Source organism: Falco rusticolus, chromosome 2 (assembly GCF_015220075.1).
Source record: "Falco rusticolus isolate bFalRus1 chromosome 2, bFalRus1.pri, whole genome shotgun sequence".
Classification (NCBI taxonomy): domain Eukaryota; kingdom Metazoa; phylum Chordata; class Aves; order Falconiformes; family Falconidae; genus Falco; species Falco rusticolus.
Genome location: NC_051188.1, coordinates 89,010,609 through 89,036,860, shown reverse-complemented (window position 1 = coordinate 89,036,860; position 26,252 = coordinate 89,010,609). Strand labels below are relative to the sequence as shown.

Below are 26,252 nucleotides of genomic sequence, written 5' to 3'. Positions count from 1 at the left end.
CTACAAGCATCACCCAAATTACTTTTTAAGCCTGTGTGTTAAGATAGAAAAGACCAGTGCATAAGATTAAAGCTCAAAGCTGAACCCAAAGGCTCATTCACAACATAAACACCGCAAGTATGCTGTTCTTGGCCAGATAAGTCACATTTGCATCATTTGATAAGCGGAGCAGCCAATTTCCTTCCAGTTTACTTAAATGGTAAGAATAGACACAGAACAGCCTCCTCCAGCCCTGACCCTGCAATTACACAAGAACTCCAACCAAATTGATGGTACTCTTCATCTCCGTGAGTTTACTAATGGTATGTCATTTCTGACGCCTTGAAAACTTTAGGATGTATCTTTCATGGGCCGACAGCAATTATTTTCTTAAAAAAATAATAAAAAAAAAAATTCTGATTAACTTTCACGATAAGGAAAACACTGCTAGTCAGGATGGTTTCAACGCCACGTTATTTCAAATTTTCTACCGTCCCCGTCCCCCCCCCCCCCCCGGTGCTGCTGCTCCCGGGGGGCGAAGGCACGGCGGCAGCCCCTTACATAGGCGCCGTCGGCCGCGGGGAGGGCCGTCCCGTCACGCGTGGGGGGTCTGCCTTCCGCAGGGCAACCCGGGGCGCCGGCTGCGCCCGCCGCCGCCCCTCGGCACCGGGCCCCGCCGCTTCGCCGTCGCAGCGGTTGTTGTTGTTGTTATTATTATTATTATTATTATTCGTAGTAATTCCCACTGGTAGCCGCGCCCCGCGCCGGGGTGACTCGAGGCCACGCAAGCCCCGGCCCAAGGCCCGCGTCCGCCCCACCGCGGGGTTTCCGCACCCTAAAAAGCCACCCCCCGGGCCCCCGGCGCGCAGACGCGAGTTAAACCCGCCGGCGGGAGCGCGGAGCCCGCCGGCCCGTACCGGGGCCGGGCCGCAGGCCTGGAGGCCGGCGCCGCGGGATGGCGGCCGCAGGAGGCGGAGGGCGGGGGAGGCTCGCCCGGGCGGCGCCAGCATGGAGGGGCCGGGAGGGGAGGGGGGTCCCCGGGGCAGCCGCTCCGCTTCGGGGGCGCACGCCGAGCCCCGAGCGGCGCTTCGCGGCCGAGCTGCGGCGGAGGCGGCGGCAGGAGGAGCCGCAGGGAGCCGAGCGCCGCCGCGCCTCCCCCCGCCCGCCGCCGCCGCGGCCACCACCCCTACCCGCGCCGGCTCGCCTCGCCCGGCAGCGGCCCCCGGCCCGCCCGGCGGCCCCGGCCCCGGCGGGCGGCTGGTCCGAGGCGGCGGGCAGCGGCGGCGGCGCGCTCCCTTCCGCCTTTTCCTGGGTCTCTCTCGGGCAGTGACGTGACGTGCTGACGGCGGGCCCGGCCCGGGGAGCTTGGCCGCTTCCACTCAGCTCCGAGCTCGGCCCCTCCCTCCCCTCCCGCCCGCCCGCCCCGCCGCAGCCGCCGCCGCCGCCGCCGCGCTCGGCCCAGTCGCGCTGAGAGAGGCCGCGCCGAGGCGAGCGCCGCCGCCCGCCATCCGCACGGTAAGCAGCCCCGGGGCTGGGCCCCGCCGCCCGGCCCGGCCCGGGCCTTCCCCTGCCCGCACCAGGCCGCAGCGCAGGCCCCGAGGAGGCCGCAGCTAGGCCGCGCCAGGGCTCCGGCAGAAGAGCGGGCCGCAGGGCCCGGGCCGGTGGGTTCCGCATTCCCGGTGCGGCCCTGGGCAGCGGGGGCGGCGGCGTGAGGGGAGCGGAAGCGGAGGGGGGCGGTTGCGGGCCCGGGGGGAGGCGGGCGAGGTCGGTGCCAGGCCCCGGGCCCGGCCGAGGGGGGTTCGGAGAGTGTCTGGAGGAGGAGACAAAATGGCGGCGCGCGGGGGGGGGAGGCGGAGGGCGCCGGGCGCCATCTTGAATTAATCGCTCGCCATAGCCCGTGCCTCCGCGCAGGCCGGGCCGGGCCGGAGGGGGGAGCCCCTGGCCCCGCTCATCGCAGCGCCGGGCTGCAGGCTCTGGAGAGGGAGAGCCTGTAGCCTCCCCACCCCCGCTTCTCCCTCCTCTCCCCCGCCTCTCCCTCCTCCCCGCCTCGGCGCCTGCCAGCCCGCGAGTCGCAGGGGAGCTCGGCGCTTTCCGGCCCGTGGCAGCTTCCCGTGCGGCCGCGCCAGGGCTGCCAGCCGTGCGCCCTCCTGCCGCGGCCCGGCGCGCCAGCCCCGCAAGCGCCTCGTCCCGGCCGGCCGTGACTGTGGGCAGCGCTGGTTGGGCGGCAGCGGGGGTTCGCCCTCAGCCTCCTTCGCCCAGCCGCCCGCGGGGAGCCGGGTGCGGAGGCGCGGGGCCCTCTCACCCCCTCGGGGCCCTTCTTCGGTGCTGGCTTCTCCCTGTCCTGCGGGGCCCACACCTGCGTGGAAGGTAGTTTCAGAGGGGGGCCTGGAACTGGTTATTTCCCTCATTTAGGTTTCGTTGAGAACTAGCTTAGGTGTCGTCTGATGCACAACATGCCTATGAAATCTGGAGGAAGTCCATTTCTTTAACCAGTTTCTGCAAAGCCCCACACCACTGAAGTACAACAAAGAGGAAAAGACTTGAGATTTTTTACGAAATCGCAGTGAAAACAACAGTACTGATTCTCCTGCCAAAACTGAGGGAGATGCATCGAGAAATAAACAGCTAAATGATTACACTGTCACATTTGTAAAATCGTTTTTATTCTACCATTTATTCACCTAGTAATAATGGGGGTTATTTCCAAGACAAGAATTAGGTACTACAGGAGTATTAATTAATTTTTTTTACCTTTCATGTGTGTGTGATTGAGAGCATGTGTGTACATTGCATTCTCTGTAAGTGGGTCATGTAGGGAGAGTTGTGACACTGCAGCAATAGTGTAGACAACCCACAGTTGTCTCATAACCACCGCAAAGCTTTGGGTAGCTCGGGGCTCTAACCCAGTTGGGACATGCAAGGCGTGCTGCAGTTTTTAATGTGATGTAGCAAGGCATGATGGGAACATGGTTATGGTTGTACACTAAGTCATCTCAGCGTAGGCAGGGCCCGGGGTTTGGCCGTGGGGAATTTTTGCTATTTATGCCTTGATTTTTTTCTGGGAAGGGGCAGAATTTTGCTGCATGGGTAATTTGGTTTATGCTCTTACTGCAAATAAATAGATGTACTGTTCTTTCCTTAGAAGTAGGCAAAGGGCTATCCTATGTTTCTTTGTCATAAGGATCGTTTTTTTGAAGTTTCCCTTTTTTCCAGTTTTTGTTTTGGTGAGAGCAGAGACACTGACAGTTTCTGTGGCGTATAAAAGCTCTTTCTTCTAAGGACCTATTTTTAAAGTTGCTCTCTCTCTAAAACATGACAGCTCTTCTATTTCTTTTTATTTCATCTTGATTAGCTTGATAGGCCTATTGAGTCAAGGATTTGTAATGTGGCAAGACAAGTGCACTGTCCATGTTGCTTCTCTTGACTGTACTCAAGGTTTGATTTATGGAAAATACTAATTTTTATTTTGGAAGGTTATTATATTGCTAATAGCTTAATACCATTTCTTCCATGAATATATAATTTTCTGTCAGTCCTTCCACTTGAAAATACTGATTTTCATAAAACCAAAACCAGCCAAGTCTCTGAATAAATAGGTAAAAATCAATTTGTAAGAAATAACTTTACAAACAGAATTATGCATATTTCAGAGCTCTATTAATTCTTGATCCACATGAAGTTGGCATAGACCCAAGCCGAGTAAAAGATGTAGATGTTTAGCTCTGTTTTAGAGGTATAAAACCTGGTTTTAGCTGCCTAGGCTTTTTCTGTGGTAGTGGTAGAGGAACAGTTACTGAATTACTGTGGTTTGGACAAAAAGCCATGTAGGTTTGGGTGTTGAGGAGGACTAAGTGTAGGAATGGCTGGGTACCTGCTTCTCTTTGAGAGTTTAGGTTCCCAAACCGGAACTGAAAATTGCTCCTGTCCGCTTCAGTGCCAGAACCTGCTCCTGCGGTAAGTGATGGCTGGAATATTTAGAAAGAACTGGGAGAAGTTTCAGCCCTTCTTGAAATCTTGCAGGAAAATGAACTGCTGGCATTGCTTCTTAGCTTTATGGTACCACAGAGCTTAGGGTGCTCGCCAAGAAATTTGAAGGTGTTCATTGTGGTGCCTGCAACAAGAAGTTCTGGTATTTCTCATGTTGCAGAACAGTGCTTTCAATACAGAACCATGTGGCATACCTTCCTTTGTGTGTAGCTGAATCTTGGGCCCCCTGTGCTTGGCCCACTGCTCAGAAGAAGAGCGAGCAGGAGGAAACGCAGTATTTTCTCATCTACTGGTTAGAATGTTCAAACCCTGAAACAAATTTTGGGAATTTTTTAGGGATTCCCCCCCTTGCCTGGACAAATGCCTTGAAATGCCCTTTTGCCTGCAGATTTTGATGTAGACACTTTTATCATTTTAGATAGTTAAATCCTGTTTTAAACACCTGCATCCTCTTCTAGTCCTTCTGCAGCAAATGTATGTGGGAGTGGCATCTGTGCCCCTTACTGGAGCACTTTTAAAGTCTTTATGGCCCTGCCCAGGGGTAAGAATTTGTGTATATTAATTTGTTGGCTGGATCTGGGTGCAAAAGCAAGTTACAGGAAAACTTCCTTAGGAGGACAGTCATTCAGGGTTGGGTTTGCTTCTTTGGAATAGATACCCAAGCGTAAGTCTGTGGCCTTGTTAAGACTCAGTCTTGAAAACCGATGTGCCCAGAAAACTTCCTCAGTTTGTGTAGAACCTGAGCCTTTGTTTCGCAGGTATATTATGCCCCTGTAGGTGAAAAGACCTTACCAATACAGAAGAGGTCATGGTGTTACGCAGCGTGTGCAGTTGAAGGTCTGCTGGGTTGTTGCTGCTGGTGGCAGTGTCTTTATGCAGCTACACCATCATGAACACTGCAGAGACTTGTTTGTTTCAGCATCTGTCACCTGGAATCTGGGCAGCAGTGAGAGTAGCAGTGAAGAGATGGCATCAGCAGGTGCATTATGGAAGCTGGGAAGTAGTGGTGGCAGCCTCTGGGTCTCTTGGGTGGAGAAGATAGGACAGTGAAGGAGAGTCACAGTCATACAGTGAGGAATCTGGGGAGAGGATAGAATAGAGAAAGTACATGCATGAATCATAAGTAGTAGGAATTTGTCATGGAGTGTTGGTCAGGTGGCTAATGAAAGCAGGAAGTGGAGAAAACGAATGCCAGTTCTTCCAGTAGCTGGTGGCAAACCGACACTTCAAGCTGGTTGGGTCCCAGCTGATCAGAGGCTAATAGGTGTGATAATACAGTCCTCAAAAACACAGGCAGAAACAGACTTTCCCAGAGAGCTGGACAGCAAGGATTGTCTTCTTATGTCTGTGTTGCCCAAGGAGAGAAGCAATTTATTTCCACCAACCCTTAATCCCCCATGCCTCCTCCAAAAAAACTCCCTCTGAATTGCTGATACAGTGTTTGCTACAAATTGATGAGTAGCATGGTCTTGTGTTAATGATGGGGGTATGCTGTAGTGATGAAATGAGCAGGTGAGGAGGTAATGAACGTGATACATGTACAGGCATGGAAGAAGTTGGAAAAGAAGCAATAGAAAAGAAACTGAAGACTGAAGGCAACGCAGAAAAGAGGACAAGATAAATAGGAAAGACATCCGTAGTAGATTAGCTAGGTGTGTAGTGAAAAGATGGAAGTAAACCAATTTGGCTATGAATAATTCTTGCTTAAATGACTGTATTAAACCTTGTTATTCAGTTCTTGGGTTTGTGACGTGGCAGAAGTTGATTGCTGTCAGTCAAGCTATGTCTTGATCTGAGGCTGAGAAGTGCTTTTCCTCTGTTCTTGATTCTGATAAAAGCATGGATGTGAAGAGCTGTTCCTGTTAATAGTGGGTGCTTCTGACAGAAACGCTTGACAGTCAGAATAATTGTGAGGTGATTTGTGTCCAGCTGGACACCACAATGATTTGTTAGTGCAGCGGTCTTTAAAATATAGGGGCCTTCCAACTGAACATCACACAAACACGGGACCCCTTGGAAAATTATTAGACTGCACCTGCTTTTCCTCCAGTTCAATTTCTGGCTATGTTCTTCCCTCAACTTGTAAAAATACATTGTCTGATATGTAAATTAGGTGGTTAGCTGTGAAGAGTTGAGAAAAGTTGAGCTAGAAAAATGGTGAACTCTAGAAAATACTTGCTACAGATTATGAACGTAGCTTTGTGTTTTGGAGTAGTTATTTTTTTCATTTGTATAGCTGTTTCCCCCATGAAGACGTAATTAATAGAAATGTTGGTTGACGTAGTTCAGAAAGGTTATGATTCTCATGGAAACCTTGGGCAGAATTGTAATGTTTTCTCTATGTCTTTCGTGAAAGTATCCCAGGAATGGGGAGATTCAGCCTGTCGCTATGAAAAATGTTTGGAGGAAGGAGAAACAGCTTTCACTTGTACAGAAACACAAGCAGAAATGTGTAGCAACTTTCTGTTGCCCTTTACTGGGTTCTGCACTTAGGAAACTAGTTTGACTAAGTGCAAGGGAGTAGTACAAGTTTGTTAGATCCCGTTTTACCCAGCTAGGTTTGCCTGATCCTAATTATAATGCACATATGTAAGCAGCAAAATTTAGATTGCAGTTTCAGCTTTTAGCAAGTATTTTAACTTTGAGGTCTTGTTTGGGTCCTTTATTAAGAAGATTGAAATTTTAAGTTGTTATTATGCATTATGCAGTATATGTTATATACTGAAGAAATGTGGAGGTATTCTGTTCAGAGAAATTTGGTAGAATATGACATTTGGTAATTTTTTAGAACTGGTGGTACTTTTTTAATACAAAAACAAATAGGTACTTTGTCCTGAGGCAGGAATTTTAAAGATTCACCCATCTGGAGTTTGAAAACATATTATGTTAATTTCTGGAAGCCATTTACATTGATGATTTCAATTTCTATAGTGATATATGAGTCAATTTCTCCTGACTGCCCAACTACGAACACAGGGGACATTAAAAGCAGTGTGCATTTCAGATATTGGCTGTTAACCTTTAATTTACCTTGTTGAGCCTTGTTGATTTGACATTGTGGTGTTTCCCCACCATCCAAAAAAGGCTTGTGTGTGAATTTGTCTAAGCTTTCTTTTTTTTTTTTTTTTTTTTGTAGGATTATAAGGAAATAATATTTTCATATCCCTTTATCAGCTGATTCTGTGTTTGTGGAGCTGTGGGGTTCTGAGAAACAGACCTAGAGTGCTGGAGCTCAGACTCCTATTATTCAGACCCTGGGTGTTTGGTCTTCTAGAGCAGTATTTCTGGAATCCCAGAGGTACCCTGAGTAGAATCTGGTCCATCTTAAAGTCAAGAGGTGTTATGTGTTAACTTCCACACAAACAAAATTTTTGCTTTTCAGTGCACAGGCAGAGGCAGCTTTCATATTGTAATACAAGGTAAAATAACCTTTCTTCTTTACCTTCTACAGACACTGTGACTGATGAGAGTTAAAGGCCATGGATGAAGATGGGCTTGAATTGCAGCCACATGAGCCAAATGCATTTTTTGATCCAACAGGTCTGTCAGGAGATAATATGTAGATAAGAGCATTCACATTAGATGCAGTTCACTGTGTTTATTTTGTCTTTGCTTACAAGTACTATGCTGCATCAATGCTTTCGTATAGAGTAGTCGCTTATGAATTTTGGTGATTTTTATTAGTCAGAGCAATATGAATGAGCTACTGTTCTGTCAAGTAATAGTTTGGATATTGGGGAACAGTCTAAAAATTGGTAATCTTTTCCAGGAGAGGAAATGTTCGTCTTAGTTAGCATCTACTGAGGACTTGCTTTACGGCTCCGCATATATCTGCCTGTTTTAATTTCTTGTAGGCTGTTATGCCTGTTTTACAAAATTGCAGCATAGTGTAAAAATTGAAGTAAAATAGAAGTAACTTCAATTATTAACCACCTCGTCTAATTAGTTTTACAATTTAACTGCTATTTTAATTATGTTTTTCAGGAGCTGATGCAGCACATATGGATGGAGATCAGATTGTTGTGGAAGTACAGGAAACAGTATTTGTTTCAGATGTAGTCGACTCAGATATAACCGTGCATAATTTTGTTCCTGATGATCCAGATTCTGTAGTAATCCAAGATGTCATTGAGGATGTTGTTATTGAGGATGTTCAGTGCCCAGATATCATGGAGGAACCAGACGTATCTGAAACTGTCATTATTCCTGAACAAGTGCTGGACACGGACGTAGCGGAAGAGGTTTCTTTGGCTCATTGCACTGTCCCAGATGATGTTTTAGCTTCTGACATAACAGCAGAAGCAATGTCTATACCAGAACATGTACTGACAAGTGAGTCAATGCATGTACCTGAAGTTGGACATGTAGAACATGTAGTTCATGACAATGTTGAAGAAGCAGATATTGTCACTGATACTCTGGGAACAGATGTTGTTTCTGAGGAAGTCTTGGTGGCAGACTGTGCATCAGAGGCAGTGATTGATGCCAATGGAATCCCTGTAGAACATCAAGACGAAAAGGGCAACTGTGAAGATTACCTTATGATTTCCTGTAAGTGTTGGGGTAAAGCCATCAAAATTCCTATGATGTGGGCCTGGGTGGTGCTTGAAATATCTGAGGGAGGGCTTACAACAGTACCAAACCCATCTGCATCATTTAATAAAATGCAAATCTCACAAACGTACTCAAATGAGGGTATTTTTAGGAGCATGTACCAGCTAAAAATTCTGGTGAAACTAATGGAGAGAAATACTGGCAAATGCATGTCTGATTATAAATTATTTCTGTAGCTTTTTGTAGCATAGGAACAAAGGATTAAGAATTCAAGTAATCTAAATGCCATATACTTACTAAGAAATGAAAGAAAATAAATGTGACATTGTTAGAAAACATGTATATGCAGGTTACTAAGATTACTGCCAAGACATTAAGAGAACAATCCCGATTTTTCATGGAAAAGGAAAAGTAAAAAGCCCTATTTTTTGAAAGTCCAAATGACATTCTCGTTATCCTTATCTTTTTTGCTAAGACCCCACCCCTTCCACCCTATTGGTAATTAGGTGCAAGCAACGATAATGGTTTTCTTTGCTGTTAGGATGCGTTTTCTTCTCTTGATTAAGCAAAGGGCAGAGGTATGCTGCTAACAAAAAGAGTAGCTGTTGCTGCTCATAGCTGAGAAGCAGCCGTGAATATCTTAATCTTCCTTAGGAACAGTGCACAATCCATTTGAATCATAGTTGAAAAGACTTAAAGTAGAGAATGGAGAAAAACAGAGTATGTAATCAATTCTTTTTCTACAGAGGATATCAATTTGCGTGAACTGGAGCTTACTCTAAATATGTTACTTACAATGATTACTCAGTGCAGCACCTAGGAACGTCAAGAGTGTCACTGCTGAACGCTTGTTTGTCATAGAAATAGAAAAGCGTTGTTAGGCTGTTTGTTTAATTGCTATTTTAGGCACTTTAATTTTGTCTAGCATTAAATGACTCCATTGATGAGGTATACTTCATGCTCTGCTTCAGTTACCTTTTTTCTTTTTGCTTTTTCTTTCCTTTTTTTTTTTTAAACTTTGGACACTTTTTTGAAATGTATAATAACTTGTTTTAATTTTATATTCTGTACTCATCGATTTTAATGTTGCTTCTCCTTACCTAGGATCACTGCATTTCTTAATTTATCATCTCTTGAGTTCCTTGAGTAACCTTGTGCAGCCATGTTTTGAGTTTATATGAGGTACAGTTAATTCTCTATTATCTGGGAAAACAATTAAATGGGATAATGCAAAGTATGGATAACACAAAATAATGTAAAATTAAGCTGCAAGACCAAACTGAAGTGAAATAGGTCAGGGATGTTGCTCTCTGAAGTAGTATTTATCCAAACTGATAAATGCACTCTGTACATTATGGTACAGATAAAATTTCCAGATTCTGGACCTGAGTTAGATCAGATGAAAGCAGCTCAAATGCTTCCGCACCTGCATAGTTAGGCAACAGAGTGGATAATCCACCTATGGATAATTGAGACCTGACTGTGTAAAGACTCTGGTGGTGATCCTTACCTCTTTCTTATACCCAACTGTAGCTCTTGAAGATGCTGTTGCTCCTGTCTCTCTGCTCACCCTTCCTCTGCAGGTTCTTGTCCTGCAGCATGGGGAGCTGAATGAGGCCTCTGGGGCTGCTGTCATAGGAACACCTTGCAGACTGTGTTTGTGTAAATTCAAGTGAGAAGGGTGTGTAGATATATCTCCCATTCAGCTACTCTCAGTGTCTAAATGAGGACAGAATGTTTTGGTAGATGCCATATTGCATGATCCCTAAAATACTCACCTAGCTAGGAAGTCTTCTTAGATGTACCAGTCATTAACGGGTGGTAACTGGCAGAAAACACAGGAATTTGGTTGTGCAGTTGTGCTGGGATATTTTAGGTTTTTAGTCATGTATTTCTGTGGTTTAGGTTCAGAACTTTAAATAAGCCAGCATTTAAAACGGTCGTTAGGCTACAAAACATGCATCCTTTCTATTTGTGTTTAAAATGTTAATTACGTTCTATGATTCTTTTTAAATCGAAATTCCCTGTTACCACCTACTGTGTTTAAAGCCTGCATAACAAGTTCTTCTGGTTGTGAAGTCAGAGTCTAGTGCTTTTCCACCAAGTTAAGACTATCTTGCCAAATAGTCTCTTCCTTGTATGGAAAACATTATTTGAATTATTTTCCTTTTTTTTTTCCATTGGTGGTGTATGTGTTTATTGATCTGTTGACTGTCTCATTTCTTCAGTTGACCTTAGTATTAGTGGTTTTTAAAAGTTAGTAACATTAAGCCTAGTTTTTTATTTTTTATCTTAACTTGTAAATAGGTGCTTGATTCTGGCAAACATCCCTGAACTGCTGGGGCAGATATTGGAATGTAATCTTGTCTGCCATTACAGTAGTCAAATGTAGCTGCTTCCCAGGTCTAGGAGTTAGATTGTGTTCTTCAGGATGCTTTTGCCTGTCTTTGTTTAGCTAGTTAATTGCAAAGCAGGAGATCACACTTGGTGTTCCTTCTGTTGTAGGTTTCTCAGTCTGTATTCTTCAATGAAAGTTATTGGCAGATTTTTGCTATCTTCTTCCTATCTTGTGGCTCCCTCTAAGCATTTCCGGTTTTGTTCCTAATGGACTGGGTCTACATAGATTTTCTTAATATAGGGTAATTTTCTTAGCTTTATCCAGAAAATACCTGTTTTGGAATGACTAATCCATTTGTAGATTTTTAAATGTGGTGTTTCTACCTTCTTGGTTTCGCTTGGTTTGGCTTTTCAAAGTGTACAGGCCCTGTGGGTCTCATTCTGTCACTTTGCTTCGGTAAACTCAGTATTTTATTTTTCTTTTCCCATTTAGATTTAATTTAGCTTATGTGTTGATAGGTCTTTCCTTTTTTCATTTCCAAGATAATGTTTCTTGGCACAGCTTACATTATCACTTACCTTTTCATGTACTCGCCTTTTTCGTGTCTTTGCCCTTAAGCTTCATTTTTCATCCATGGTAGGTTTGGGACACTTACGGCAGAGCAGAATTCGATATTCATTCAACAAGGAATGCAAATTACTACGAGTTAGTAGCTTGAAAAGGGTTCAAGGAGGTCTGATAAATCAGTTTTTCTTTCACGTGTGCCATTACAAGCCAGTTCCTGAATTTGGTCAGGAAAGGATAGGTTGCCTTCTCGCTCACACTGGTACTAATCATTTGCTAGCAGATTTTAAGATTTGAAAATCATTTATCCATAAGAGAGACAGTAGTGGTGAGATTAGCTATTGTTTGGCAAAGCAACATCAACCCCCACCCTGCATTTACTAACCACGGAAAGTAGTGCCTTAACACCAGGCCATAAGATGGAAATTAAGATTTTTGCTTGTCTTGATTTCATTCAGTTTGGCAAAGTAAGACACATCCTCTGGCATGAACTCGTTCCATAAGACAAGAAGTTGTACTCTGGTATATTTATTTAATTGCAGTAAAAATGGTGAGGCACGGATGAGATTTGATGAGGGAAAGGTAGTCTTACAAAGTTTAAGTTGTAGTTTAGGAAGTTAAATGATGATTGCACATACAGGGGCTTTGTTATATCCATCTGTATCCTTACTTTGCTCCGAGTTAGACCTGGCTGTTGTTTACTATATCGGAATTAACACTTGCCGTGTCAGGAATCAGAACCCATGGTACTCAAAGAAAGAAAATAATGGTTATACCTTTTCATAGGTCTAGGTGAAACCTAGCTTTCTCATCCTTAATGGATGTTGTAAATTGAAAGCATTGGATCTGATCAACAAAGCCGTAAAGTGCATGCCTTGGTTAGGGCCATCCGGTAGACTTCTAGTCAACAAAACAAAATGGTTTTGTTTGGTTGTTGGGTTTTTTTTTTCTTCTTTAGCATAAATCTCTCCTTCTTTTTCCCTGGAGTTTCTTAAAGATGCAAGAAATCATGTTTTCCTTTCTGCGAGGTAGAACTTGCTGCCATGCTTCTGCCTGACTGCTGCAATGGCACCAGCAGTTGTTGCAGCCAAGGCCGCACAGGATGTCACTATGAGAGGTGATGGAGATGAAAGTTCCCTTGGGCTGAGTGATGTCCTGGAGCTTAGTTTGATTTGTGTGCTGGGGAGAGTAGGAGGAGAAGGACAAATGTTAGACAGCAGTTTGGAGCTCAGGAAGTTCTCTTGTGCTAGGTTGCCGCCCTGAGGGGAGCTTCAGATGCATAGGGTATGTTGTTGCTCCTGTGTAATGGCAATGGCATTAAAAGCAAAATGGAACAGATTTCTGTTTTCTCACAGGTTAGGAAACCTGCTTTGATGTTTAAGAAATAACTGGATGGTAAAAATAACTTCTCTGGTGGACTAGGAATTCTCTGCTATCAAGTGAAGTACAAGTAAAATGTTTCTATCACAGATGACTGAACAAAGTCTGTCTGGGGAATACAGCGTGCTTTTAATCTATTTTAGAGAAAACAGAATAGTTAGCAGTGGCCTTTTTCATTAAAAATGGTTAAATAGGGTTGTTTATTTTTTAAGCAGGTATGACAAGCATTTTTTTAGCAGCAAAGAGAATTATTTGGGAACATACAGGTTGACAGAATAGATGGCTCTTGTCTAATTGCTCCATAGACAGATTTTAAGATCTGCTAAACTGGTATAGAGACAGACTTTTTCTTAGAATGTTTATAAGAATTGTTTTGGTGCGTTATATAGCAATGAGCAGCATGTACTTGAAAAAGATAGAAGGTTTCTTAGTACTGAAGTGAATGTTATCTTTTACAATCCTTTTATTTTCCTCATGAATGCCATGTAGAGGAGAAATGGTAGCAAAAAATAAATGTACGTGCTTATAGAAACCATTAAAAAAATACAGTTACAGATACGTGCATTTTTCTGGTTAGGAATAAAAGACTGCAAGGCTACAAAGTCTGTGTCTGCCGATGCATTAAATACTGGATATAAAAAACTAAAAAAAAAAAAAAAATTCTTACGGAAAATGTATTTGTTGTACCGTTTAAGCGAATGCGGTATGCAAGATCTCGGGCTAGCATATGGTCCTATATGGGGCGACTGGCCTCAGCTGGGTTTTAAATAGTGTTTTTATTTTATTTATCAATGCACAGGATCTTGTTTCTGTCCCAGAACTGTCATTGGACATATTTAATAGGAGGGTAAATATATAGGAGATGATTATTTGTTTGATATAATAGTTTATGACATTATATGGTTTTTTTATTAGATGTAATATTTTCTAGGAGGCAAATGCTGTCATCATGATAGAACACATATTAAACAATCTGTTGTTAAAGTTGCCTGATCTTTTATTTCTCTGCTCTGCTCTCTATTTTTTTTTAATCTGTTGGTCTCTTTCTGTTGATTTCTTTGTAATGTAAATGTTAATTAGGCAGGCTTTAAATAGGCCACGTCTTTCATGTTGTATTATATCTTTCCTGTCTGTGCTTTTAATAAAAATTAAAGCATTATCTTTATGTGGAAGCAATTATTGCAACATTGGAGAAGCACATACATCGTTGTTTCTTGCACGTCATAGTATGCAAAGAGCAGGCTGCTCTAATCAGTGAAGTCTGTGAAGAATGTCAGCAAACTAACCATAGAATGCATTTTTGCAATTTATGTTAAATAATGTTGTGTCTGTTACTTTTTCGGGGTTTTTTTCTTTTCTTTTTTGTTTTTAACTTGGAGAATTAATCTGAATCCACTTGTTTACTGAAGTAAAGCTACCAGCTAGTAGAGGGGGAAAAAATATCTTACATTTAAACTTTTTAGTGTTCAGTTAATAACTAATTAAATGCACAAGGTATGACAGCACTGGAATAATGCTAGTCTGAGCTTTGTTTGAGCATGTGACTTGTGATTAATTTAGTAACTGCCCAGTGTCTCTACTTGAAAGGAAGTGGTATCTTACAAGCTTAACTAATATTTTAAGTACTTCTGGGTTGGTTTGGTTTTTTTTTGTTATTTCAAAGAGAAGCAGTGTGAGAGAAGATCAGTCATGCATGGTATTTGTGGGATCCCTTGATAGGCTGTGAATTTGAATGAAAAATTCAAACATCATCATCAGAGTTCCAATTTCAAACATTGATCAGTGAAGTATTTATGAATATCATTTGCTCTGATTGTGAGACTGAGGTATGTGGAGAATGCAGAAACATAGGGAAAGAGTTAAATGGAAATAAAATTCATAAATGCTGCCAGAGCATCAGTGAATCAGTATAGGTTAATGCTTATGTAGCCATAGGACAAAAATGCTATGTGAAAATGGTACTTTGTGTGATAGATACCCATTCTTTTTTCACTTGTTTGTCTCCTCTGATTTTTATCTTTTTTTCTACCTTTTTCTTTCCATCCCTTTTTTCTTCCTGTTACCTGTTTGCTGCCATACTGCAAATACTATTACTTTTCAAGCCCTTCAAGGACTTTAGTAGCATTATCACCTGTCAAGAGAAAAAATTTTTCCTTTTGGATCAGAAAAGTTACCCTAATAATCCTATGCATCAATTTCTTTACATTTCAATGGCACTGTTGAAAACTATTTATAAATTTTAAACCCACTGTTGAATATAGAGGGAAATCAGGGAATAAACTCTAGATTGTGCAACTTTTTTTTAAAATCATGTTTAAAAGATGACTTTGAACCTTGGACAACTTATTTCAAAGAGTAAATGGAGCATTTTTTTAAGATCTAGAGTTCTGTTGTGTGAATATTATCAATGGGTACTTCCGTATAGGCATGGATGTAAAAAACTGGTTAAAAGAAACCAGCTTGTTTCATATGGTGCGCGTAGGTTTGTTTCTGTCTTGATTGCTTCAGCCATAATTTTCCTTCCTTGAGTATGTTCCAGCATCAGTTTGCCTTGGTGGCAGACTTCCCCTTTGGCTTCAGCAGTGTAAAATCAGTCTACGCTGATTTAAAAGCCTTCCAAGTACACGTGCGTGACACTGGGAACAGCCATGTTAAAGGAGAACAACTATATAAATCTAGTGTAGGAACGAAAGCAAGTTTTCTTTTTGTGAGAGTTCTAGTGACGTTTGGGTTTTCATGCATATGCCAAAGAATTTATGAAAGTCTGCTCAATAACTGAATACACGTACTGCGGAGCTACGTTGTTAACGTGATTCAAAAAAACATCTTAAGGTTTTTACTTTTGAAATGCTTTGGGGTTTCAGCTACAAGATGTTCTGTTGTCCCATGACACAAGTAATTTTTAAAACATCTTACTGCTTGAAACATTCTTTATGGTAGTCATTGATCATAAACTTGGCGTAAGAGTGTTTAGTATTTTTTCTGCTGTTCTTGGTGTGGAGAGAAGTAGACTCACATTTCAGTGCTTCATAATTTAATGTTATTCGTATTTTTTTTTGAATAATTGTGCCTGGTTGAGAAATTGTACATAAATACAGTTATGTTTGATACATGAGACAGAACATGTGCTAGTTTATCTAATTTAAAGGCTAATTTATTGACTTCATGGCACAAAAATAATAGTTATAAAATTTTGAGCTTTTTTTTTTTTTAAGTAGATCTTAAAGCAGATGGAAGAGAGTTGCAGTTACTGAGTAGTAAAACTATGATTTTGTAATGAGAGTAGTTTAATGAATGCCAGTAAAATGAGCATGCTTTATTAAGTATTTTTTGTATGTGCTAGGCATTGTAGTTAAAAATTCTACAGCATTTATGGAATGGTTCTTATACTTCCTTTAGTATAAATGTCATGTCTTGTTGTCATGAATTAAAGTTGTGCATGGCTCTGAGGGAGCCACGTCAGCCTCCAAAAGTGACTTTATGAGCAATAAAGAAACAAATTAGAAAAGCATGCTGTCGTGTTAAGAATTCTTAAGTAATTTCAACACTCTAGAAACTTCTGGCACTTCTGAAACTGGGAGATTCTCTGAAGGCGTTGAGATGCTGGATTTGGTTTTCGTGAAGACATTTAGTGTATTTTTCTTGAAAATCCATGCTTGTTGAAGTAAAATGGTGTGTGTGCGCACACATGCCTGTGTAGAGTATGTCTTAAACATCAGAAATGTGTTCCTCATAAAGCTGGCTGTTAGCCATGTTCATGTGGGAGGCCTGTGCAAGTTATGGCAGTTCAGGCTGAAGCGTGGTGTTGGTGCACTTCTGAAAGCAAGAGAACAAAATGTAAGACAATAGGAAGGAGAGTATGTAGGGCTACAGTATAAAATCCAGTGCAAGTCCCTTTCAGTAAGGTTGCTATGAACAATCGGTTGAGTAAGTTCAGTTCATCAGTGTTGTAGTGTCAGGGCAGTGCTTTGACACTGTGCTGGATCCCTCAGCTGTTGAGTCAGTGAGGAAAGTGGAGGGTTTTCTTCCTGTAGTTTTCATTTAGGTTTCCTCTCCAGTCGGTTGAAGAAGCATCAGTAACGCCACTTTGCAAGGAACCAGGAAGCAGTAGTACGGCTTGCGTTAGAGACAGGGTTGAGCAATAGGTAATGCTTTTCAAAAAAACCCAGTTAATAGCTTATTAGTTGTGAAGGAGAAAGCAATTAAAACCAAGAATAAGTGAAATTATGCCACGGAGTAAGTACTAATATGCAGTTTCTTTCTACCATCATCTCGCTGCGGATCACTGTTGCCCTGTTAGCATTGCTTGGTGTGGTGCTCATGTTTCTAGTCATATCACTGCAGTACTCTTGCACTTCCCCCTTAAGTAGAAGAATCAGCTTGAATTTATTTTTGTGTTTACTGTCATTATTTTCAAGGATATGAAAAAAATATTTATGGGTAGGTTCTTTGTCACAATCTTTAAATTTTAAACTGCTTCCAAATTTGAGTAATGAAGTCTTTCATATATGTCTGTCTGTATATGACTGGATAATTATGATAACTTGTTTTTGTAGTGGATGATGCTGGTAAGATAGAACATGAAGGTTCTGCTGAAATTACCATGGAAGCAGAGTCAGAAAGTGGCTCTTGTAAAGTGGATGGCATTTGTCCAGAAGTCATCAAGGTGTATATATTCAAAGCAGATCCTGGAGAAGATGATTTAGGTAAAATACGCTCATTTTAGAATACTCCAACCTGACGTTTGAAGTTTTGTGTGAGGGATTGTGGTTTCTCTCAAGTCATCTGTAAAGAGCTGTGGGTCTAATGTTAAAAAGAGTGACAAAGTTTGAATTTTCTGCAGTTTAGCACAGAATTTTAACAAAGTGTATTTAAAATATTTTGGTCTGGTCTTTTCCATTAGGGGGCACAGTAGACATTGTGGAGAGCGAGCCAGAGAATGACCACGCAGTTGGATTACTTGATCAAAATAGCAGTATTCGTATTCCAAGGGAGAAAATGGTTTACATGACCGTAAATGATTCTCAGCATGAAGATGAAGACTTAAGTAAGTAGGTGGCTTTCATTTGGGAGCAGGGGTTTTTACTTTCAGTGGTGCAGTGTTCCTATTAATTTTTTCTTGACTTCTTTTTCTCTTAGATGTTGCAGAAATAGCTGATGAAGTTTACATGGAAGTGATTGTAGGAGAGGAGGATGCAGCAGTGGCCCATGAACAGCAAATTGATGACACTGAAATTAAAACTTTCATGCCTATAGCTTGGGCAGCAGCTTATGGTAGGTAAATACTCAGAGAATTCTTCCTGATGACACTGTCTATAGCAAAATGTTGGGAATTGTCTTTTGGATGGTAGCGGAGTATTTGTGCTTTTGTGTTTCTTTTTAAAGTTTTAGTGTAAGAATGGTTTCTTGGCATAATGAGCTTTAAAAAGAGAAGACGAGAAGCTGTAAGGCAGGCTGCTTCTTACTGCTATTTTAACAGGCATTTTCCTTTATATTTTCATGATGTGGTTGAGTTTTCAGCTGAAAAATTGCATCTGAAGTACATCTGTCCTTTGGAGTTTTAGGACCCAGTAATAGCTGTCTTGGGAACAGAAATGAATATTTTTATTTGTCAAAGGGGAAGCAGATGGGAATATGTAACAGTGAAAAGCAACACTGACCTCTAGCTTGATATAAGTGCTTTCTAGAAGGAACATATAAATATGTGATTTCACTAATGGAAATAATTCATCAACAAAAAAAGAAGCTGGAGGGAGACATCTTAAAATTATAGCAGAACCTTGAGAATATTTCCAGCATGCAAACCCAGTTTTCTTAATCGTTAGTATCTGAGCACCAACTGGTGCACAAACTGATTACGTAAACTGGTAGACCAAAATCTCATCTTAGAAATGTTTCCATATTGCCCTTTTCTCCTAAAGAAAGCAGAAGAAATAGCGGAGTAGAGGACAAAACTTAGGTTATATGTCTGTGTGGTGTGGATTGTGGTGATGGTGCCAGGGAGGTGAATGGCAGGGAAGTGCTGAGGATGCGATGGGGGCTGGAATCAGGGATGTAAGTCAAGGGAGGGCAAGCTTTCAGGGAGCAGTGTGTGTTCAAAGTTGTTTCGGAGATGGATGGTAGCGTACCCAGAGCCTTATCTTTGGCCATACAGCGGTGAGCACAGTTTCAGTGGAGCAGAAAGGACAGAAGCCAGGTTGAGAGGGAATTAAAAATGAAGTGAACTTGAAACAACAGTTGTAGACTGAACATTCAGTCATTTTGGAGGAGGAGGAGGAGAAGAGTGTATTAAGAACGGAGAGATGGAATTGAGATGAGAATTTAAGAATGTGGGCAACCGTGGAATTGACTGTTTTGTCAGCAGTAAGCAACCTAGCACACAAGGTGAGAGGTGGCAGGAAGGGGAAGAAATAATAAAGCATAAAGCCATGAAAATGGCGGAGGTTTGTCTGCATTTCTTGGAGCTCTTCTGCATTTAAAGAGGGTTTAAGAACAGGTAACAATGGCATCTTGAAATGGGAAATTTGTTTGGTTGCTGTATTATAGCAAAGCCCAGTCCCACTGTGCTTTATATTCCAGCGAGTTTTTACAGTTTTATTCTAGTATTAGAAAATGTTTGAGGCCTGTTTTGTGTTGCACTCTAGGACTGTTCATGCACCTGTTGCAAACTGAGCTTCTACATGTAAGATGTGAAACAGGTTTTTGCTTTCAACGTTTGTCACTTGTCACGTTTGCTGTTCAACACTTGAGCTAGCATATAGAGCAGAATCTTCAGGCTCTGCACGTGCCTGCCTGGCTCTGAGTCTTCTTACGTTAATCACGAATATTCATTCATTCTCAGCACTCTACAAAGGGAACAGTTATTGAGCATGTTGAACTTTCTTCCACTTCAGTCTTTCTGTCTGTCTGGTGAGCTTCGCTTTGACTAGGAACTGTTGCTTTCTATTGATTCAGTAAAAGCTTAACCACGAAATTTATTATTAAACTTTACTTAGGCCCTTAAATCACCAAGGTTAAACTGATTGCCAGTAAATACCTCCCTGAATATATAGATATATTTAGTTGTAATTTTCATGTTTGTTTTACATCCAGTGATAGCATTTGTGTATTAAACATGAAGCTCTGTGAGGCAAACAATTGCTTCCTTCTTTCTATTACACAATACTGAACATGTTCTTTGTTCCCACTAGAAAGAATTTGTAAGTGTACTAGGTGTGCAGATATTAAGTAGTGTACTTTGTGTGCAAATTTATGAGCTGTTCAGAATGATTCTTTGATTGCAGTTCCAGTTCTGAAACTTGGTCTATGAGAAACTTCAGTCAGGTGAATTCAGATGTCCAGAAGCGAGTGGGAGCTCACGCAGGAATGTATTTCAGGACTGAGAAGAAAATCAGGCACAGTAAATACTGCAACATGCTGTTGTTTACTGACGTTAAAACATTTTGGGCATAATTAGCAGCCAGAGAAATGCAACCCCCCCTGCATTTAAAGGAGAACTCTTTGTGAAATGGAAAACCATTAATTCCTGTAAATTGTGTACTCCTGTAAAAGTAGGTTGGCAAAGGCAGTGCTTCCAGGTTCGTAATGCCAAACATATTTCATAAGTTACATACAAAGTTTTGCAGCTCATCCTGTACATTACTATGGTTTGATTAAATGTCCAGATAATAGTTCATAATTTCTGTTATTATCATTGTAGAGTTTGTTGCTCGAATAATTTGTAGAGTGATGACAGTAGGTAACTTTTTTTAACTTTTCTAAGGTAATAATAATGATGGCATTGAAAGTCGGAATGGCACTGCAAGTGCTCTTTTGCACATAGATGAGTCAGCTGGACTTGGGAGACTGGCTAAGCAAAAACCAAAGAAAAAAAGGAGACCTGAGTCTAGGCAGTATCAAACAGGTGAGTATCTGGTGGCTGGCCTTACTCTCATTCCTCCAGGTGTTTATTCATGAACAAATGTACCTTGCTGATAGCATGTGCAGTGTCTTATAAAAAATGGTGATTATTTTGGGAACTATTTTGTTGACTGCACTTTTACATCATAAATGAGCGCATATTTTATTTTTAAGTTTTTATATAAATAGTTGGTTTGGGTTGTGGGTGGTGTTTTTAAAGGAAACCGTCTCTGACATAGGAGAAAATCAAGTGTCATAGCAAAAGGTTAAAAATGTATATACTTAATTTGCCATGCCAATTTTAATGTTTATTTAAACTTTTTTAAAGGGGAAGTTAGATAAACAGTGCTCTGTAATAGTACTTTTTAAAAACCCTTTTTGACTTTATTGAAAATACATAGAATAATACATTTCATTTTATCAGCCTAATAAGCTAACTGGAAAATCTAAACATTATATATTACATTTGGTAGTGTAACATCTATACTCTTTTCTGTTTTCATTGTGAAATAAATTGCCTTGACACTCACACCAGAGTTCTTACTTGTATCCGTAAGAACAGATGTGCTGCTTTGGCATTCTTTGGTTTCTGCTGTTACCATGTTATGGTGTGAATGCTTTGGTCTGATGAAGTTGAAAAAGCACATGGCTGTTTTCTTCAGTAGCCTTGCCTTAAATGACACTAACGGTTTCTTTCCAAGTTGTGACTTAACTGTAGGAGTTCTCCTTGTCTAGCACTGAATCAGAACACCAGGCAAATTTTAATCTTAAAGTTTGCTTTTTCTATTTCCACCTACCTACTCTGTTCTCCTTCTAAAACATTTTTGGAAAACGGAACTTTTTAGCATGCCTAGACCAATTCAGGGTAAACAAATCAGGCTGATGGATGAGTGCAAATAAGGGCACCTCAACGCTTTGGAACTTATGTGAAATGTGTTCTCATTGATTCCTGCTTGATACCTCTTTGGATTTTAACTGTGACAGATGGCACAAGAAGGAGGTGTTAGTTTGGGGACGTGAAATGTAGTCAGTGGTTGGTGATTAAGCTGCCAAATTAAACTTTTTATCTACAGATTCATGGAAAGTGAAGGAAAATCATGTGCTATGCTTACTATGCAATACTCGGTGTTGGCTGCTGTTCTTTGCACCAGTGTCAGTTCCTGTCTGTATTTAATGTGTGAACTCAGTCATTCAGAGTAGAATTATTTGAGGTGAAGAACAGCTGGGTTATGCTTTGGTTGTCTCTATCAAAAAACAGTATTTCCTTTCCTTGTACTGTTGTACAAAAAACAGTATATTTCCTTTATAATAAAATATAATATATTATAATATAATATATTATAAATATATTATTTATAATAATAAAAATGAAGTAGTAATTCCTTCCATTTCTTCTACCTAACCCAGTAACAAGCTTGTTTATTACATAGTAAAGCGTTACGCATCTTATCTTAATAATTAACCTTATTGTTAAGGTTGAAATACAACTTCTATTGAAGTGTCATATTGTTGTGTATTATTGATGAAGGGTTTTTTGTTGTTTTTCAGCAATAATCATTGGCCCTGATGGTCATCCATTGACAGTCTACCCCTGCATGATTTGTGGAAAGAAGTTTAAATCTAGAGGTTTCTTGAAAAGGCACATGAAAAACCATCCAGAGCACCTTCTTACTAAGAAGAAATACAGATGCACAGACTGTGATTACACTACGAATAAAAAAATAAGTTTACATAACCACTTGGAGAGTCATAAGCTGACCAACAAAACAGAAAAGCTTATTGAGTGCGATGAGTGTGGGAAAAGCTTCTCTCATGCAGGAACTTTATTCACGCACAAGATGGTGCACAGGGACAAAGGAGTTAATAAAATGCACAAGTGCAAATTCTGCGATTATGAGACAGCAGAACAAGGATTACTGAGTCATCACCTTTTAGCTGTCCACAGCAAGAACTTTCCTCATATTTGCGTGGAGTGTGGCAAAGGATTTCGCCATCCATCAGAGCTCAAGAAGCACATGCGAATCCACACTGGTGAAAAACCGTACCAGTGCCAATATTGTGAATACCGATCTGCCGACTCTTCTAACTTGAAAACTCATGTAAAGACTAAACACAGTAAGGAAACGCCATTCAAGTGTGATATTTGTTTCCAGACTTTTCCAGATACCAAAGAGCTACAGCAGCATACGCTTATGCATCAAGAAAGTAAAACACATCAGTGTTTGCATTGTGACCATAAGAGCTCAAACTCAAGTGATCTGAAACGACACATAATTTCAGTCCACACAAAAGACTATCCTCATAAGTGTGATATGTGTGATAAAGGCTTTCATAGGCCTTCGGAACTGAAAAAACATGTGGCAGCTCACAAGGGTAAAAAATTGCACCAGTGCAGACATTGTGACTTTAAGATTGCAGATCCATTCATTCTGAGTCGCCACATACTCTCAGTTCACACAAAGGATCTTCCTTTCAGGTGCAAGAGATGTAGAAAGGGCTTTAGGCAACAAAACGAGCTGAAAAAACACATGAAAACACACAGTGGCAGGAAAGTTTATCAGTGTGAGTACTGTGAGTATAGTACTACAGACGCCTCAGGCTTCAAACGCCATGTTATTTCCATTCATACAAAAGACTACCCTCACCGTTGTGAGTATTGCAAGAAAGGTTTCCGAAGGCCTTCAGAGAAGAACCAGCACATTATGCGGCATCATAAAGATGTTGGGCTGCCTTAAAGTCTCTTTCACAGACTTATGGCTGGAATTATAAAGGAATTTTGCCTTTCAGGCAGTTAGCTTATTTTAAAGCCAATCACCTGCGATCACACACAAAAAAACAACAAAAAAAAAACATACTGTGCATTTGATTTGTTGCTGTATAAAAATAGGATTATTGCTTCTAGTTGACTTTTATACCTTTTGTTCAATAGCGTGTTCTGAATTCTATTCAGTTTGTTTAATAAATGAAGAAAAGATGGCAACAATAAAGTTGCATTTAATAAAGTAAACCCTGTCTCTTACTGAATTTTTCAACCGTAATAGTTTATTTAAGTATATTTATCTTACTGACCTCGTTGATACTCACAGTGTCCATGTTAATGCAGTTTTGTCGTGAATTTTAAAAATATCAAATTTCTCTTGATAAAATTGTCAGAAGTGTGTATAAAATGGGGAATTGTGATGTTGAAGGTAAAAGTCACTAGGGCCCACCTGATTGTCTTGTTTTGACTATACAGACTTTGTGGCAGGTTAACTATTTTCCATTTGAGGAGTTACACTTCTAACTTTATTGCAGAAAACCATTCTGCATTTTACTTCAGGTTTCAGGGAGAAGAAGTTTTAAAAAAAGGTTTGGGGCATTTGTTACCTATCTTTGACAATTTTGAAAGTATGCTCAAATATTACATTTATTGTTCTGTGCTTCTTTGTCTTTGGAAGGTTTTGCGTGTTACAAATGGTTTGGGTTTTTACGATTTACTACTGTCTTAATGTTGGAAACGTAAAATACTGTTCCATTTGCAGAGTTAATGGGTCACAACTGTCTGTACGTGCTGGTAAACGTACTTCAAACTTAATGCTTTTATGTGTATTAGTATTTCGTTGAAAGAGCTGTTTGTGGTTCAAGTCACATTTTTGATTGTGAGTTGTTTTAGAATGAAATTTAAGTCCAAGAGGTGCCTCGATTTTGGAAGTGAGATCTTTACAGTGAGAGAGAGCTTCAGAGGGGGATGGAGGGGAGCAGATGTGTTCATAAGGAGTAGAGATGTTTTAATGTAGATATCCTTAATAAGAAAAGTAACTTAATGATAGTAACAGGACTGTTTCTAAATTGAGTGTTTTTCCTGAGCTGTTAGCAGCTGTGTTAAGCCGCTGCTTATTAATTAGTACAGTATCCAGAATTAACCCGGTTCTTTTAATCTGTTTATAAACAGCTGGGAGAACATTACAATTATTACATGTAATTTTGCCACCTGAAGACTATTACAAAATAGCGCCATATCATTTGCTGATTGCAGCATAAATGTACCAGGCACGAAGTCACGCACCTTAACAACAACGGTGAAGTGAAAAAACCAAACTATTTAATTACGTGCCAGATTTTAGGACCAGGCCCCGCTCCCCTTGCTCAAATTCCCACTGAAGCCACTGGTTGAGGACAGATTGCAGAAATTCGGGCCCGGCTGCCTGCCAGATCAGGATAGATATGTAACCAGCAGTTCCCAAAGGAGGAAGGGTTCAGAGGCTGGCCCAGTGTTGGCTCTTGTTTCTAGGCAGGTAAACGTCCTGTTGAAGTCAAACAGGACTTTTAGTGGTGATGTCAGGTTTGGAGTGATAAAGGGACAGAGGTTTCCTTGCAGATGTGTGTCTTCGAAGCCTTTTGTATTTTGTTTTGTTACCGAGCCCTGCTCCTGTCGCTCAGCCCTTCTGTTTCACTGTGAGCCAAAATACTCGTGTTTGATTTGCAGTTCAGGAGAGTCAAATGCCATGTCACTACCTTTATTGTATAAAGTTTTTTTCTTTTGATGCCTGCTTGCTAGTGCCCCCAGATTTGTCCAACGTGCTCTTGTATAATACTGCTAAGAGGCCGTGGCCCCTTAGCACGTAATACCTAGATGTGCTGCACTGTGCCTTCATTGAAATCCCCGGTGAATCAGTGGGTTTTTGTACATGGCCGTAGCCGTCTGTCTGTTGCCTACTGATTGCCAAATCAGACGCAGTAAAACCCAGTAGAGATTTTCCATTTGTGTCTTGCAAAGTACCCTCCTGCCACTTTTTTCCCCTCCTCTTACCTTCAAGCATTTTCTAACTGGAAACCTGAAAATTGTACAAAATCTGCATAAATTCCCGTATCATCGCTGAGGATGTTAGCCATTTTGAACTTTATTTTTTAAATAAGCTGAAAGACGAAGAACACAATTTTACACATTTTCTTTCTCTTACGTAGCCTGGAATCATACACACTTTTTTTTTTTAAAGCACAACGTTGAATTTTTTTTTTTTTTTTAATAATTAAGGGTTTGGTCAAGTGGATTTTGTAAAATGTATTTGTCTGTATAAAGAGAAAATGAAATTATTGTTAATGTACTGACATTAGTTACAGGTTAGTTTTAATTCTTAAATAATTTGCTTAGCAAATGCTATAAAATGGATGTTTCAGTTTAATGTTTTAAAGGTACAGATTTTTACAAGGACATTATATAAATTATTGTTCTGTAGAAAATACCCTGTTAAATATTGTATACGTCCTTCCCTCTGTACACTTTGTAAAAAAGACAAAAGAAAAAAACAAAATACATAGACTCATATAGGGATGTGTGACATTACTGTAATTGTGTACTTGATAATAACGTGAAAAAATAAAATTCAAAATATTTTCCTTTTAATGAATGTTTAGTCTATTTGATGCCGGTACTGAGGTCAAGCATTGTTCTGAGGCACACGGTCATCTGCAACTCCGGAGCAAACTTCAGCTTATTTTACTGCTCCCGGTTTTACCAGCTCATTTTGGCTAGTGCTGGGGCACGGGGGAGTCCATCCCTTACGTGGTTGAA

The 26,252-nt window shown here is 40.8% G+C and overlaps 1 protein-coding gene across 3 annotated transcripts; it reads left to right on the top strand.

Moving 5' to 3' along the window:
* The first annotated feature begins 196 nt into the window (after nucleotides 1–196).
* On the top strand, nucleotides 197–26,084 carry ZFX (zinc finger protein X-linked). 3 transcript variants are annotated; one of them, XM_037377131.1, is made up of 8 exons: nucleotides 197–302; nucleotides 7,418–7,506; nucleotides 7,951–8,517; nucleotides 17,359–17,508; nucleotides 17,706–17,849; nucleotides 17,942–18,076; nucleotides 20,565–20,705; nucleotides 22,250–26,084. In XM_037377131.1, exons 2-8 carry the CDS (start codon nucleotides 7,446–7,448, stop codon nucleotides 23,434–23,436), a joined length of 2,385 nt encoding a protein of 794 aa, XP_037233028.1. In that variant the 5' UTR covers nucleotides 197–302; nucleotides 7,418–7,445; the 3' UTR covers nucleotides 23,437–26,084. The 3 variants fall into 3 exon arrangements, with proteins under 3 accessions (XP_037233028.1, XP_037233026.1, XP_037233029.1); XM_037377129.1 differs by lacking the exon at nucleotides 197–302 and adding an exon at nucleotides 1,424–1,494; XM_037377132.1 differs by lacking the exons at nucleotides 197–302; nucleotides 7,418–7,506 and adding an exon at nucleotides 9,625–9,702 and having other exon boundaries at nucleotides 8,432–8,517.
* Nucleotides 26,085–26,252: the final 168 nt, after the last annotated feature.

What these genes read in the sequence shown, in the direction of transcription:
- ZFX (XM_037377131.1), top strand. Translation starts at nt 7,446, where the DNA reads ATGGATGAAGATGGGCTTGAATTGCAGCCACATGAGCCAAATGCATTT. An exon ending in TCCTGGAGAAGATGATTTAG is followed by an intron (nt 17,509 to 17,705) that starts GTAAAATACGCT and finishes CTTTTCCATTAG; the next exon opens with GGGGCACAGTAGACATTGTG. An exon ending in GCATGAAGATGAAGACTTAA is followed by an intron (nt 17,850 to 17,941) that starts GTAAGTAGGTGG and finishes TTTTTCTCTTAG; the next exon opens with ATGTTGCAGAAATAGCTGAT.